The following is a 17,818-nucleotide window of genomic DNA, read 5'->3' on the forward strand; positions in this document are numbered from 1 at the left end:
CTATGGTAAAAGAATATAGTATAAATCAATACTGCCAGACTAAATACTCATCAAAATATTCCCAGTGAAAAGTATCTAGATTTTGGGGCTTCCCTGGTGGCGCAGTGGTTGAGAGTCTGCCTGCCAATGCAGGGGACACGGGTTCATGCCCCGGTCTGGGAAGACCCCACATGCCGCAGAGCGGCTAGGCCCGTGAGCCATGGCTGCTGAGCCTGCACGTCCAGAGCCTGTGCTCTGCAATGGGAGAGGCCACAACAGTGAGGGGCCCATGTACTGCAAAAAAAAAAAAAAAAAACAGTATCTAGATTTTGAAGGCAACAGACCTGGGACTGAAGCCTAGCTATTACTAGCTTTGTTATTTGACTCTATATCATCACCTGTATGTAGGGATATAGCTATGTGTTTCATAAGGCTCTAGAGCAAGGCTTAAATAAACAAAAAGCCAATAGGCACCTAAATAAACATAAAATTATAAACTGTGTTAAGTTGTTTAAAGAAAAAGAAGTCACAGTGCTATGACAAATGGAATTATGAGAAGGAGCCAATCATATAAAGAATAGGGGTAAAGAATATTCTAAGAACAAACAGAATGAACAGAGAATTAGGAAAATACCTGGTGTCATCAAGAGTCTGAAAGAAGAAGGCCTGTGTGGTTAGAGCTGAAGGAGCAAAGGAAGGAATAGAGGGCATGCAGTGAAGCCAAATGTATTGTGCTATGCTCAATCACACAGGGCCTTGCAGGCACTATTAAAGGCTTTGGATTTTATTCAGAGTATAATCGGAAGTGTTTTAAATAGAAAGTGATACAATCTAATCTTTGTATTTAAAAAGATCATTTTGGCTGATGAATGGATTGGAGAAAGTCAAGAAAGAAGTAAGAAGACTTGCTAGAGGCTATTAGAATAGGTAAGATATGATAATGGGTTTGGCAAGGGTAGTGGCCGAGACATAGAGGTTGAGAAAAGGGGAGGGAAGTCAAGGATGACTCCTCGCCTTCTGGCTTAACCATCAATGGAAGTGCCATTTACTGAGGGAGGAAAAGAACTGTTTCAGACATGCTCAGTTTGAACATTAAAGAGATATACATCTGGAAAAATCAAACAGGACAAAAAGTCAGGTGTTGAGGAGATGTTTGGAAAAAAAGATATATCACAAGAGTAATTAACATAAGGGTCTAACCTTGAAACATAGAAGATGTCTGCTAAATAGCAGCTACTTGAATAATCAACATACAATGCAAATTCTCCTTGATACAAAAGTAGCTCCATCAAGATGAGAATAGTTTAAAGTTTTGAACACAACTAAAGAAAAAGTATCAATCAGAAAGAGTCATACAGAAGAAAAGTACAGAAATCACAAAAAAAGAGCAAAAGAAAAAAAAAGAGTACAAGCACAGAAAAAGATAATCTGAAAGAGAGATTCCTAGGTCCACGCAATAACTATCCTAGGAAAAGGGTAGCCCACCCTTGACAACCATCAGTGGCAAGTATACCTACTGCATACAGGGGTACATTAGGCTTAGTTAAGAGTCACTAAACATAAAAATGGTAAAATTAACGATCCTTGTTCAGATTTATGTTCACCAAGCATTAGAGCAGTTCTTCCTTTTATCAATCTTTACCTCCTTATTAATAACTTAATATTTTTATTGGGTTCCAGAAGTTTCTTTTTTTTCTAATTTTTTAACTCTTTATTTTATATTGGAGTATAGACAATTAACAATGTTGTGATAGTTTCAGGTGCACAGCAAAGGGACTCAGACATACATATACATGTATCCATTCTCCCGCAAACTCCCCTCCCATCCAGGCTGCCACATAACATTGAGCGGAGTTCCCTGTGCTATACAGTAGGGTCCTTGTTGGTTGTCCATTTTAAATATAGCAGTGTGTACATGTCGATCTCTAACTCCCTAACTATCCCTTCCCCTACTTCTTTCCCCCAGGTAACCATAAGTTCATTCTCTAAGTCTGTGAAATCTGTTTCTATTTTGTAAATAAGTTCATTTGTATCATTTCTTTTAGATTCCGCATATAAGGGATATTATACGATATTTCTCTTTCTCTGTCTGACTTACTTCACTCAGTATGACAATCTCTAGGTCCATCCATGTTGCTCCAAATGGCATTATTTCATTCTTTTTAATAGCTGAGTAATATTCCATTGTATATATGTACCACATCTTCTTTATCCATTCCTCTGTTGATGGACATTTAGGTTGCTTCCATGTCTTAGCTACTGTAAACAGTGCTGCAGTGAACACTGGGGTGCGTGTATCCTTTCAGACCATGTTTTTCTCTGGATATATGCCCAGGAGTGGAACTGCAGGGTCATACGGTAGCTCTATTTTTACTTTTCTAAGGAAACTCTATACCGTTCTCTGTATGGCTATACCAATTTACATTCCCACCAACAGTGTAGGAGGGTTCCCAACTCTCCATACCCTCTCCAGCATTTACTGTTTGTGGGTTTTTTGATGATAGCCATTTTGACTGCCATGAGGTGATCTCACTGTAGTTTTGATTTGCATTTCTCTAATAATTAGTGATGTTGAACATCTTTTCATGTGCCTCTTGGCCACTTGTATGTCTCTGGAGAAATGTCTATTTAGGTCTTCTGCCCATTTTTTGATTGGGCTGTTTTGATGATATTAAGCCTCATGAGCTATTTGTAAATTTTGGAGACTAATCCCTTATTGGTCACGTTATTTGCATATATTTTCTCCCAATCTGTGGGTTGTCTTTCCATTTTGTTTATGGTTACCTTTGCTGTGCAAAGAATTTTGAGTTTAATTAGGTCCCATTTGTTTATTTTCGTTTTTATTTCCATTATTCTGGGAGATGGCTCAAAAAAGATATTGCTGTGATTTATGTCCGAGCGTGTTCTGCCTATGTTTTCCTCTGGAGTTTTATAGGGTCCAGTCTCACGTTTAGGTCTTCAATCCATTTTGAGCTTATTTTTGTGTATGGTGTTAAAGAATGACCTAATTTCATTTTTTTACACGTATCTGTTCAGTTTTCCCAGCACCATTTGTTGAAGAGACTGTCTTTCCACCACTGTGTAGTCTTGCCTCCTCTGTTGTAGGTTAACTGACCGTAGAGGCATGGGTTTATTTCTGGGCTTTCTATCCTATTCCACTGATCTATATTTCTATTTGTGTATCAGTAGCATACTGTTTTGATGACTGTAGCTTTGTAGTATAGTCTGAAGTCAGGGAGTCTGATTCCTCCAGCTCCGTTTTTCTTTCTCAAGATTGCTTTGGCTATTCAGGGTCTTTTGTGCCTCCATACAAAGTTTAAGATTTTTTGCTCTAGTTTTGTGAAAAATGCCGTTGGTAATTTGATAGGGATTGCACTGAACCTGTAGATTGCCTTGGGTAGTGTAGTCATTTTGACAGTGTTGATTCTTCCAATCCATGCCATCTGTTTGTGTCTTCCTTTACTTCTTTCATCAGTGTCTTATAGTTTTTTGAGTACAGGTCTTCCATCTCCTTAGGTAGGTTTATTCCTAGGTATTTTATTCTTTTTGACGTGATGGTAAATGGAATTGTTTCTTGAATTTCTCTTCTGATCTTCCATTGTTAGTGTATAGAAATGCAACAGATTTCTGTGTATTAATTTTGTAACCTGCAACTTCACCAAATTCATTGATGAGCTCTAGCAGTTTTCTGGTAGCGTCTGTAGGATATTCTACGTAAAGTATCATGTCATCTGCAAACAGTGACAGTTTTACTTCTCCAATTTGGATTCTTTTTATTTCTTTTTCTTCTCTGATTGCCATAGCTAGGACTTCCAAGACTACGTTGAATAAAAGTGGCAAGAGTGGACATCCTTGTCTTGTTCCTGATCTTAGAGGAAATGCTTTCAGCTTTTCACCATTGAGTATGATGTTAGCTGTAGGTTTGTCGTATATGGTCTTTATTTATGTTGAGGTATGTTCCCTCTATGCCCACTTTCTGGAGAGTTCTTTTTTTTTTAATCATAAATGGGTGCTGAATTTTGTCAAAAGCTTTTTCTCCATCTATTGAGATGATCATATCGTTTTTATTCTTCAATTTGTTGATGTGGTATATCACACTGATTGATTTGCGGATCCTGAAAAATCCTTGCATTCCTGGGATAAATCCCACTTGATCATGGTATATAATCCTTTTCATGTATTGTTGGATTCAGTTTGCTAATATTTTGTTGAGGACTTCTGCATCTATGTTCATCAGTGGTACTGGCCTGTAATTTTCTTTTGTGGTATCTTTGTCTGGTTTTGGTATCAGGGTGATGGTGGCCTCATAGAATGAGTTTGGGAGTGTTCCTTCCTCTGCAATTTTTTGGAACAGTTTCAGAAGGATAGGTGTTAGCTCTTATCTAAATGTTGATAGAACTTGCCTGTGAGGCCATCAGGTTCTGGACTTTTGTTTGTTGGGAGTTTTAAAATCACAGTTTCAATTTCAGTGCTTGTGATTGGTCTGTTCATATTTTCTGTTTCTTCCTGGTTCAGTCTTGAGAGACTGTACCTTTCTAGGAATTTGTGTATTTCTTCCAGGTTGTCCATTTATTGGCATATACTTGCCTGCAGTAGTCTCTTATGATCCTCTGTATTCCTGTGGTGTCAGTTGTAACTTCTCCTTTTTCATTTCTAATTTTGATTTGAGTCTTCTCCCTTTTTTTCTTGATGAGTCTGGCTAAAGATTTATCAATTTTGTTTATCTTTTCAAAGAACCAGCTTTTAGTTTCATTGATCATTGCTATTGTTTTGTCTCTATTTCATTTATTTCTGTTCTGATCTTTATGATTTCTTTCCTTCTACTAACTTTAGGTTTTGTTTGTTCTTCTTTCTCTAGTTCCTTCAGATATAAGGTTAGGTTGTTTACTTGAGATTTTGCTTCTTTCCTGAGGTAAGATTGTATTGCTATAAACTTCCATCTTAGAACTGCTTTTGCTGCATCCCACAGGTTTTGTATCATTGTGCTTTCATTTTCATTTGTCTCTAGGTATTTTTGATTTCTTTCTTGATTTCTTCAGCGATCTACTGGTGGTTTAGTAGCATATTGCTTAACCTCCACGTGTTTGTGTTTTTTATAGTTTTTTTTGTAGTTTATTTCTAATCTCATAGCATTGTGATTGGAAAATATGTTTGATATGATTTCAATTTTCTTAAATTTACTGAGGCTTGCCTTGTGTCCCAGCATGTGGGCAATCCTGGAGAATGTTCTGTGGGCACTTAAGAGGAATGTGTATTCTGGTGCTTTTGGATGGAATGCTCTACAGATATCAATTAAGTCCATCTGGTCTCATGTGTCATTTAAGGCCTGAGTTTCCTTACTGATTTTCTGTCTGGATGATATGTCCATTGATGAAAGTGGGGTGTTAAAGTCCCCCACTATTATTGTGTTACTGTCAAATTTTCCCTTTATGGCTGTTAGTATTTGCCTTATATATCGAGGTGCTCCCATGTTGGGTGTATACATATTTACAATTGTTATATCTTCTTCTTGGATTGATGCCTTGATCGTTATGTAGTGTCCTTCTTTGTCTCTTATAACAGGCTTTCAAGTCTATTTTGTCTGATGTGAGTATTGCTACTCCAGCTTTCTTTTGATTTACAGTTGCATGGAGCACCTTCTTCCATCCCCTCACTTTCAGTCTGTATGTGTCCCTAGGTCTGAGGTAGGTCTCTCGTAGACAGTGTATATATGGGTCTTGTTTTTGTATCCACTCAGCCAGTCTATGTCTTTTGGTTGGCACATTAAATACATTTACATTTAAGGTAATTATCGATATGTGTATTTCTACTGCCATTTTCTTAATTGTTTTGGGTTTGTTTTTTTAGGTCTTTTTTCTTCCCTTCCTCTTTTGTTCTCTTCTCTTGTGGTTTGGTGACCATCTTTAGTGCTGTGTTTGAGTTGCTTTTTCTTTTTTTGGTGTGTGTATCTATTGTAGTTTTGGGGATTGCTGTTCCCATGAGGTTTTGATATAACAGTCTATATGTACAAGGCTTTTTTGTTTTTTTTAAAGTTTCTAGTCTCTTTCCTGCCTAGAGGAGTTCCTTTAGCATTTGTTGCAAAGTGGTCTGGTGGTGCTAAATTCTCTTAGCTTTTACTTGTCTGTAAGGCTTTTGATTTCTCTGTCAAATATGAATGAGAACTGGGTACAGTATTCTTGGTTGTAGAGTATTCTTGGCTGTAGGTTGTAGGTTCTTCCCTTTCATCACTTTAAATATATCATGCCACTCCCTTCTGGCTTGAAGAGTTTCTGCTGAGAAATCAGCTGATAACCTTATGGGAGTTCCCTTGTATGTTGTCATTTTTCCCCTGTTGCTTTCGATAGTTTTTCTTTGTCTTTACTTTTTGTCAATTTGATTACTACATGTCTCAGTGTGTTTCTCCTTGGGTTTATCCTGCCTGGGACTCTCTGTGCTTCCTAGACTTGGTTGACTGTTGCCTTTCCCATGTTAGGGGAGTTTTCAGCTATTATTTCTTCACATATTTTCTCAGGTCCTCTCTCTCTCTTCTCCTTCTGGGACCCCTATAATGCAAATGTTGGTGCATTTAATGTTGTCCTTAGGCTGTCTTCATTTCTTTTCATTCTTTTTTCCTTATTCTGTTCTGCAGCAGTGATTTCCACAATTCTGTCTTCCAGGTCACTTATCAGTTCTTCTGCCTCAGTTTTTCTGCTATTGATTCCTTCTAGTGTATTTCTCATTTCAGTTATTGTATTGTTCATTTGTTTGTTCTTTAGTTCTTCTAGGTCTTTGTTAAACATTTCTTTCATCTCCTTAATCTTTGCCTCCATTCTGGACCATCTTCACTATCATTATTCTGAATTCTTTTTCTGGAATGCTGCCTATCTCCACTTCATTTAGTTGTTTTTCTGGGATTTTATCTTGTTCCTTCACCTGCGACATAATCCTCTGTCTTTTCATTTTGTTTAACTTTCTAGGATTGTGGTTTTCATTCTGCAGGATTATGGTTCTTCTTGCTTCTGCTGTCTGCCCTCTGGTGGATGAGGCTATCTAAGAGGCCTGTGCAAGCTTCCTGATGGGAGGGACTGGTGGTGGGTAGAAATGGGTCTTGCTCTGGTGGGCAAAGCCTTGCTCAGTAAAATTTTAATCCACCTGTCTGCTGACGGGTGGGGCTGTATTCCCTCTCTGTTGGTTGTTTGGCCTGAGGCAACCCAGCGCTGGAGCCTACAGGCTGTTTGGTGGGGCTAATGGCGGCCTCAGGGAGGGCTCACGTCAATGAGTACTTACCAGAACTGCTGCTGCCAGTGCCCTTGTTCCCCTTGGTGAGCAATAGCTGCCCCCTGCCCTTGCAGAAGACCCTCCAACACTAGCAGGTAGGTTTGGTTCAGTCTCCTATGGGGTTACTGCTCCTTTCCCTTGGGTCCTGGTGTGCACAAGACTTTGTGTGTGCCCTCCAAGAGTGGAGTCCCTGTTTTGCCCAGTCCCGTGGAAGTCCTGCACTCAAATCCTGCTGCCCTTCAAAGACAGAATCCCTGGGGATTGCTAGTCTTGTTGCTGGACCCCCAGGCTGGGACGCTGACGTGGGGCTCAGAACCTTCACTCCATGGGAGAACTTCTGTGGTTTAATTGTTCTCCAGTTTGTGGTTCGCCCACCTGGCAGGCATGAGATTTGATTTTATCATGATTGTGCCCCCCCTTCCCATCTCACTGAGGCTTCTCCTTTGTCTTTGGATGTGGGATATCTTTTTTGGTGGGTTCCAGTGTCTTCCCGTGAATGGTTGTTCAGCAGTTATTTGTGATTTCGGTGCTTTTGCGAGAGGAGGTGAGCACACGTCCTTCTACTCCGCCATCTTGAACCAATACTCCAGAAAATTCTTTCTTGATAAAAATTAACTAGAATATGTCTGAATTTTGACCATTCTGAGTTAATTTTTTATCATGCTGTGTCTTTTCAATATAAAGTTACTTCTTTCAAATCTAGTAATGTTTTCTTGAATGAATTATAATTGCAAGCATTTATTCTTTTCTTTAAAAAAAATTTACTTTTTCCAGAAAGTCTAATTAAGTATATCCTGTGTGTGTGTGTGTGTGTGTGTGTATATATATATATGTGTGTGTGTGTGTGTATATATATATATATATATATATAAAAGTATATATATATATAATATATAATTGCCTGTCTTTTCTCTCTAACCTTTAAAAATTCTCTTCACGGGCCTCCCTGGTGGCGCAGTGGTTGAGAGTCCGCCTGCCGATGCAGGGGATACGGGTTCGTGCCCCGGTCTGGGAGGATCCCATATGCCGCGGAGCGGCTGGGCCCGTGAGCCATGGCCGCTGAGCCTGCGCGTCTGGAGCCTGTGCTCCGCAACAGGAGAGGCCACAACAGTGAGAGGCCCGCGTACCACAAAAAAAAAAAAAAAAAAATTCTCTTCGGTTCTATTTCATTTTGTTTACTTTTCCTATTGTATCCTTTATGTCCCCTATTGATTGTTCTGCAGTGTTTCTTTGCCTTTGTGTTCCAATTTAAGAAAATGGTTTGCTTTCTTCTTCTTTCCTGGGTTCTGCTAGCTCAAAATTAAACTCTTCTGGTTGTTAAGCCATCTTTTCCTACAGTTCTTTACATATCTACTTTGTGGTCTTCTTTCAAAGAAGTGAATGCATAAATTGTTTAAGAACATTAAAATCAAAGTTTCATCTGATATGTGCCAATTTTTTTTTGTGTGTGTAAATGCATGTTTGTGACAACTTTTATCTCTTGCTAAGCTTTGCTATTTGTTTCCATGTCTCCTTATTAATATCTTTGTATGAATGCCAGGCTAGTTCCTTTTAAATTGCTTATTACTGAATGAGTTGGCTGGACCAGAAAGTTTGGGGTGCAGGGTGGGGATGGAAGCACAGGTTATTTTTACAGCTTTTACAACCAAAAGACTGCCTTGATAGCATCAGATAATCTGACAGACTGTTTTAACCAAATACTTCCTTTAAACAAAACCACATCAAGGATGGCTTCTGCTCTAGCTTGCTCACTCCAATTTCTATGTGGCCTGCCATAAACAAGGGATAATGTTTTTATACTTCAAAAACAAGCCCCCCATCTTCAGGAAGTACAATTTTCTGTCATATTCTATGTTCTGCTACCACTGAGCATTCTCAACATTCCATGCTTTTACTCTTCCCTCCTTTACATGTAGCTTTTGCCAGATCTTAACCTGCTTAAGCAGCCTTTGCCTGTATTTTGTTGTCCAGGTATTATACCTGTCTTCTTAGTTTTGCTTAATGAGAAGTGAAGCTGTACGGGTAGAAATATGTGTTTATCTTCCTTGTTGCTTTTGTGTGTTTTCTAGGGAGGTCAAGGAGCAGATATTGACTTACCCTTAATCATACCTAAATAGTCTATATTTCTCATAAACATATAAATAAGAGGCTTTCTATAATACTAAGCAAGCACTGATTATAATTTGTTTCCGTATAATATGCCTATTGGGCAAGAATGTGTTGGCCAGAAGATAAAAGCATGTGTAGTCACACTGGTAGTTTTGTTTCTCACAAAAATTAATGAATTAGCATTCTAACTTCATATATTAATCCCTATTTGCTTGATTAATGTGATTTATTTGGAACTTACCCCTTACATAAATAAATTTATTCTTGTTCAGTTACTGAACCTAGATTGCTGAGGTTTATAGGAAATATTATGAAATAGCAAGCAATGCCCAGCATACTACTTTGATCAGGTTTTGTTACAGAAATAAATTCCACTCCAAGAAAAGAATAATACATGTAACAGCTGCTAAATCATAGAATGATTCACCTGGCTCCTTTAGTCACATCATTCTTTCCTTCTTCACCTTGTTTAGGAACATTAACTAGTGTGCTATGTATTCTTTTGCGTGTTTAAGCTTTTTAAATTCCACTGAGGTTTTACTGAAGTGGTTATGTTGATGTAAACTAGAATCTTATGTATGTTTAATATGACCTCAAATTTTCCATTATCACCTTCTCCCAGTAGGAACTTGGTAAGGTCAAGTCCATGATACCTCACTATTTAGAAAAATATCATATCTCAAACTTACATTCTTTCTCTTTAAGTAACAATAAAGGCTATTAGAAACATATCTTAAATCCTGTTATTAATAAATATAACCTAATTCAAAGGTCAGAAAATACTGAGATAACCTAATTTTCTTTGGCAAAATTACTATCTTTGCTTTTGAACCACTGAGTTAGTCAAAGGTATACTTAAAGGTATGTGTTTGGTTAGATGACACATTTAAAAAGATAAACTCCTGAAAATTAATCCAAATAATAGAGAAATATTCAGAGAGTTGGCAGATACAAGTTCCTACATTCTATTAAAAACTCTTTGATCTGGATAGTGAATTAAGTTCAAACTAAACAAATAACAGATTAATAAATCAGACAAAAATATAAAAAGAAAGTTAAGCTTGGGAAGTTAAACATTATTAAGAGGAAGACTTCTAAAAACTGAAATAAAAAATAAATACAGACAATAAGAATTTATTACCTTCAGGTCGATATTGTGCAACAATTGTGACAGCTTGGCCAGCATTTTTTAAAGCAGCTGCTGCCTGCTCATGGCTGGCAGTTCTGAGGTCAACACTGTTTACCTGTAAATCAAGCCACATATTAAATTTGAAAGAAAATCATCACACTGATTAGAAATCACAATAGCCTATTCTTTGAGCAGGCATAGATTAAAAAAAATTACTTGCAATTACTTTATCACTAAAATATTTTCTTGTTCTGATTTACTAAAAATATGTTATACAGTAAAACAAAAATATATTGTATAGTCAATCAAAACAATTTTATTCACTTAAAATACTATGTTTACTGTCAAGTGAACAAATCCAAAACATTTTCCCCTAAGTTTTCCAGAAGGTTGTCTATCAATCTCTTGAGAAATGTACCTTAATTTGACAACTTCAAAAATCAACAAGTGTCATCATTTTGTACATTTCATTTCACCAGTAACTCAGGCAATGTGAGGGAAATTCATTTTGATTACAGCATCCTTTCAACTCCTGCCACATCTTCACTATTACTCATCTCAGTTTCAATTCTCTTCCTTCCTTTCCAAAACTAAAGCTTCCATTCTTTTGGAGTAACAGGAAAGCAATTACTTTAAGTATTAAAATAGCTCAGATTTCACGGACTGACATTTAAATACAGTAAATGTTATTAAATGAGCAAGAAGACTTTTTTTGACCACAGGGACTTTCCTTGGGTAAAATAATTAATGAGGTGATCAATCCCACTCTAGAAGAATACGCAACTTCATTCTTATTTCTGAAAGGCTGCCAGCACCTAGTATGCTGCAAGGTACACTGTCTTTAGAGACTGAACCTTTTCCACTACAAGAAAAACTTAATAGGACATTAATGTGAGCATTAAACTTAAATGTAATTAACTTTAAATATTTAAGTTGGCTTTTTCCCTTAAGAACCATGAATGAATAAAATATAGCAATGAGGGCTTCCCTGGTGGCGATGCAGGGGACACGGATTCGTGTCCTGGTCCGGGAAGATCCCACATGCCGCGGAGCAGCTGGGCCCGTGAGCCATGGCCGCTGAGCCTGCGCATCCGGAGCCTGTGCTTCGCAACGGGAGGGGCCACAGCAGTGAGAGGCCCACGTACCGCAAAAAAAAAAAAAAACAACAGCAATGTTTGGGACCTTTACTGAATATTTTTGGAAAGAAGAACTGTCACACAATTTTAATATGGCAGCCTGCTTCATTGACATCTAATCTAAAACCTGTTAAAAATTACATACCAATTTTGGAAAATCTGACTATAGCCCAGAAATTCCTGGGATCATAAAATTTACATAAAAGAACATATTTAATGTTTAAAGTAAAACATTTAAAGACCTGATGTTTTACATTATCTATAAAGGATATTACTATGTAACTAAGTTAAAATGTACAGACACCTCTCGAATGAAAATCAAGATCCAAAAACCTTAATCTAAACAAGTGTAACATAATGTGGCTTTATTAGAGAATATCGCTAGCTTAATATCTTATTAGAGAATAACTGATAGTTCTACCTTGAACATAAAGAAAATCCTCCTAATTTCTAGCAGAAAAAATTAGAGAATAAATATAAAAGGTAGACAAACTTTCACAGATTATTTTAGAAAAGATCACAATTTTTAATGAATTATTCCTGAGCATTGGATCCCTTTGCTACAGAAAAGATCTGAAAACAACCTACACAGATTCAAAGGAGAATAGTTTGTTAACAAGACTACAAATTAAAAATGTTCCTAAATAACACCAAACATTTTAATGGAATACATTATCAAGGATACTTTAGAAGAAATCCTGGTACTGAGAAACATATCGTGTAAACAGACTTAGGGTCACTTTTTTATGGAGATACAATTTATATAAAGTCCAAACTTTTAAAGTGTACTATTTAGTGTTTTTCAGTACATTCACAAGCATGTGCAACCATCACCATGCTTTAATTCCAAAACATTTTCATCAGTCCCCACCCCCAAAAAACCCACTACCCATTAGCATTCATGCCCCCCTTCCCTCTCCCCTTAGACCCTGGCAACCACTATTCTACTTTCTAACTCTAAGGATTTGTCTGTTCTGTACATTTTAAATAAAAGGAATATTACAATATGTGGCTATTGGTGTTTGGCTTCTTCACTTAGCTTGTTTTCATGGTTCATCCTTGTTTTAGCCTGTTTTAGTACTTTGTTACTTATTATGGCTGAATCATATACCCCATTGTATGGATATTCTATATTTTGTTTATCCACTTTGTTAAATTTATTCTTTTTGATACTACTATAAACAAAATTATTTTCTTAATTTCACTTTCAGGTTGTTCAACTCTGGTATATAGAAACCCAACTGTTTCTTGTATAGTGATTCTCTGTCCTGCAAACGTGCTGAGCTTGGTTATTATCTCTGATAGTTTTTTTGGATTTCCTAAGATTTTCTATATATAAGATCATGGCATCTGCAAATAAGAGATAATTTTCCTTCTTCCTTTTTAATCTAGAAAGCTTTTATTTCTTTTCCTTGCCTAACTGCCCAATCTAGAAACTCCAGCACAATGTTGAATAAAAGTGGCATGAGTGGACACCTCTGTCTTGTTCCTGATCTCAGAGGGAAAGCTTTCAGTGTTTCAGCATTTAGTGTGACATAAGTTATCAGTTTTTCATAGACATCCTTTATCAGGTTGAGGAAGTTCTCTACTATTCCTAATTTGTTTGGTGCTTTTATGATGCAAGCTGTTGGTTTCTGACAGGAGCTTTTTCTGTTGAGATGGTCATGTGGCTTATATCCTTAACTCTATTAACATGGTGTTTTACTTTGGTTATCCCTGTGTTGAACCAACTATGCATTCCTTGGACAAATTCCACTTGGTTATGGGGTATAATCCTTTTTTAATGCTGGTGTACAATCCTTTTTTTTTTTTTTTTTTTTTTGCCATTTTTAATGCTCTTTATTCCTTCCTGTATTACAATCCTTTTTTTATGCTGAATCCAGATGGCTATTTTGTTGAGGATTTTTACATATAAATTCATAGGGGATATTGTAGTTTTCTTTTCTTGTGATGTCTGTTTGGTTTGATATAAGAATAATATTGGCCTTGTAGAATGAGTTGGGAAGTGTTCTTCACACCTATTCCCTTTTTGGGGAAGAGTCTGTGAATGGTGCTAACTCTTCTTTAAACGTTCTATAGATTGCACTTGTGAGGCCATCTGGTCCTGGGTTCTTTCCTTTGTGGGAAGTTTTGATTATCAATTCAATATCCTTAATTGTTACAGGTCTACAGTTATAGTTTCCATTTCTTCTTGAGTCAGTTTCAAAAGTTTATGTCTTTCTAGAAATTTATCAACAATTACACAATATGTATAACTATATATCACACATAATCTATATAACACATATATTATAAAATGTCCTTAGATTTTGAGAAACAATTTTTTTCCTAAAGTCTACTTTGTTTGATACTTGTACAGCCATTTTATGTGTTTCTTGGTTTCTGTTTGCATAGCATATCTTTTCCAACCTTTTACTTTCAATGAAGATTGAATCTAAAGTGTGTCTGTGGTAGAAAGTATATAATTTGATCTTTTAAAATCTACCCTGTCAATATCTGTCTTTTAGTTGGAGTATTTAACCCATTTACCTTCAATGTAATTTATCGAAAAAAAAAGATTTATGCCATCCATTTTGCTATTTGTTTTCTTCACACCTTGTCTTTTTTGTTCCTCTATTCCTCCATTATTAACTTCTTTTGTAAAATAGGTATTTTCCACTGTACTATCTTAATACCCTTTAAAAAAATTATATATATTTTGAGTTATTTGCTTAGTGGTTTCTCTAGATCATAATTAACATTTTATAACTATTTACTTTGAATTAATACCAACTTAGTTTCAATAGTATATAAAAACTCTGCTCTTATAACTCTGTGCCCTCTATACCCCCTGTGATACTACTGTCATATAAATTACATCTTTATACAGTGTGTGTGCCCATCAACACAGATTTAAAATTATTGCTTTATTTAGTTGTTTAAATTATAAAGGACAAAAAAAGAGTTACAAACAAAAAATGCACTTATGCTGTTTTACATTTACCTATATAGTTACTTTTAACAGTGCTCTTTATTTCTTCATATGGATTTGGGCTACTCTCTAATGTCCTTTCTTTCTGGTCTAAGGGATTCTCTTTAGTTCTCCTTGTAGGGCAGGTTTACTGTCTATAAGAGAAGCTGAGATTAATAACTTCCTTAGCTTTTGTTTACCTGGGACTCAGATTTGTCCTTCGTTTCTGAAGGATAGTTTGACTGGGTATAGAAACCTTGGACAATGGCTTTTTTCCTTCTGGCCTCCATGATTTCTGACAAGAAATCAACTGTTAATCTTACCCTGTAATCAGTGATTTCTCTTTGCTTTCAGGATTCTCCCTTTGTCTTTTGATATTTGGTTATGATTTATCTGTGGTGTGGATCTCTTCAAGTTTATTCTACTTGTAGTTCACTGAGCTTCTCAGATGTGTACAATGTTTTTCATTAAATTTGGGAAGGTTTTTGCCATTATTTATTCAAATATTCTTTCTGCCTCTTTCTCTCTCTTTTGTCATTCTGACTTCACTATACATACATTGGTATACTTGATGGTATCCCCACAGGTCTTTGAGCCTCTGACAATTTTTCTTAATTCCTTTTTCTTTCTGTTCTTCAGCCTGGGTAGTCTTAACGGACATATCTTCTAGTTGGCAGATTTTTTTCTTTTGCCAGGTCAAATCTGCTGTTGAACTTGTCTAGAGGACTTTTTTTTTTCATTTCAGTTATTGTACTTTTCAACACCAGAATTTCCGTTTGTTTCTTTTTCATAAAAGAAATCTCTTTACTGACATACTCTACTTGGTGCGATATTGTTCCTATACTTTCCTTACATTCTTTAGACATGGTTTCCCTTAGTTCTTAGAATATATTTAAAATATCTGATTTAAAATCTTTGTCTAGTAGTATAGTGTTGGGCTTCCTTACAGACAGTTTCTACTGATTGCTTTTCCCCCTATGTACATTTTCTTGTTTTGCTGCATGTCTCAATTTTTTGTTGAAAACCAGACATTTAAAATAATATAAAGTAGCAATTCTGGGTATAAGATCTGTCCTCCTACCAAGGGCTTGATATTACTGCTGTTTGTTATAGTAGTTGTTTGGTGACTTTTCTGAATTCTGTAAGGCTTGTATTCTTTGTTGTATGTGCCAGTGAAGTGTCTGCCTGATTAGCAGAGTGGTCAGTTAATGGCTGGACAGAGATTTCATTAAATGTGCGCATGTTGGGTAATGCCTTCAACAATCAGCTAGGCAACTGATGATTCTGCCTTAATCTTCACTTCTTTCTTGCACAGAGGCTCATGGTCAGCCAGAGATGAGAGTTTAGGGCCTCTTCAGGTCTTTCCTGAGCAGGCACACAGTCCAAGACCATGCATGTGTCCTCCTAGATTCCAAAGTATAAGAGCTTTTCAAAGGTCCTATGGAGAGTTCACTCCCTAGCTTTTCTTTTTAAGTTTTTTTTTTTTTTTTGCGGTACGCGGGCCTCTCACTGTTGTGGCCTGTCCCGTTGCGGAGTGCAGGCTCCGGACACGCAGGCTCAGCGGCCATGGCTCACGGGCCCAGCCGCTCCGTGGCATGTGGGATCTTCCCGGACCGGGGCACGAACCCGTGTCCCCTGCATAGGCAGGCAGACTCTCAACCACTGCACCAATAGGGAAGCCCTCTTTTTAAGTTTTTGATTAGTCTACTGTTTGCCCCAACTGTTACCAATGTCTCAGGCAGCCATAATATGCCTTTAATTGTTTTTGCAATTACCCCAGGGGAAAAGGCTTTTGCACTGGTGGAGCTTTGAATCAGGTCAAATACAGGGAACCTTTCAAATACGATGTTCCAAGAACCCACCAGACAGGTCAAATTATGAGTTCTTTGGAAAAGAAGCTCTGAACGTTCTACCACCATTTTGCTCTCTCTAGTGGCTGTTGGGCCACTTGTTCTCACTGAAAAGGTGGGCTCTTTTTCAAGGCTAATGTGGTGATAGAGAGCCAGGGATGGGACTTAGGCAAATTAAAATTCCACAAAGCTCATTCTTACAGAGATTCAGCATTTTTTTTTTTTTGAGTAAACACTTCCTGAATGGCTGTCAGTCTTTGGTTAATTTCCAGAGTTCTGAAAAAGTTTATTCTAAAAACAATTTTGGTCACTTTTCTCACTGTTTTTATGAAGGAGAGAATTTTTGTTGAAGTCTCTTGGGTCAGTTTCCATGTTTCTAAATTTTCAGGGAATATCAACTATATCCTGCCCTATGCTTGTCATCACTGTAAATAACAGTAATATTTCCATTTATAACCATAGTGAAAAATGCACTGTTCAACATCTGTACAATAATAAACCTTGACTTCAAAAGCTTCTTTCTTCAACAAAATTAAATATATCAAAGGGAATATTTTATAAAAATTATTTATTTCCTTGCCTTCCCAAATATTTTGCTTTTCTCAGTAATGTGGGTTATCATTAAGAACATCAATAACAGGGATATCTTTAGAACAGTGGTTCACAAGGTTTGGTCCCAGGAGCAGCAACATCAGTATCTCATGGAAACTTGAAAGAAATATAAATTTTCAGATCCTATCCAAGTCACACTGAATCAGAAACTTTGGGGATGGAATCTAGGAATCTGTTTTTTAATAACGCCTTGAGGTTATCCTGATACAAGCTGAAGACTGAAAATAGCTAAATTTTGTGTAAAGAGATACTTAAATAAGTGTTTCTGGGTTTTATTTTAGTTTTGAATATCTTTTCTCATGTTTTTCTCTTGTTCTTAAGGTCCTGCCTATTGCTTCTCAGGGTATTTCCCTAGGGTATTTCCCTAGAGCAGCTTAGTAACCATTAAAATATTTAAGATTATGGATGCATACTGACAAACAGAAGGCTGAATTTAACTTACAGTAACATTAGGGCAAGCAACTGGTTGGGAGGGTCTGGGACTTTCAGTTTTAAAACTTAGCCTAAAGGGGTTTCCAGACATGGGGCTTTCAGTGCTAAAACTGGGAAAGTTCTGGGTGAACCACATTGTGTTCGTCAGACTAAAATATTCTAGCAGTGTGACAGTAACCCACATAAAGAGGTCCCACATGGACAATTTTAAAAATATATATTTTTGTTTTGAGTTTTTCACACATACCTCTAAGCCAACTGAGAATTAATTTTGACACAAGGTGTGAAGTGAGGCTCTAAGCTAATTTTATTCCACTAAGCAACTAGCTAATTTCTCCAACATTTTTTTTTTTTTTTTTTTTTT

At 36.7% G+C, this 17,818-nt stretch overlaps 1 protein-coding gene across 21 annotated transcripts in view; it reads right to left on the minus strand.

The window, feature by feature from the left end:
• Positions 1-17,818, minus strand: part of DLG1 (discs large MAGUK scaffold protein 1) — a gene marked incomplete at both ends in the record, with an annotated part of 293,223 nt that overhangs the window by 70,591 nt on the left and 204,814 nt on the right. For all 21 annotated transcript variants that reach the window (XM_079704322.1, XM_079704323.1, XM_079704314.1 and 18 more), the window contains one exon: positions 10,487-10,589. In XM_079704322.1, the coding sequence (XP_079560448.1) occupies positions 10,487-10,589 (103 nt within the window). The remainder of the gene's footprint in view (positions 1-10,486; positions 10,590-17,818) is intronic.

Source organism: Hyperoodon ampullatus, assembly GCF_949752795.1.
Source record: "Hyperoodon ampullatus genome assembly, chromosome: 5".
Classification (NCBI taxonomy): Eukaryota; Metazoa; Chordata; class Mammalia; order Artiodactyla; family Ziphiidae; genus Hyperoodon; species Hyperoodon ampullatus.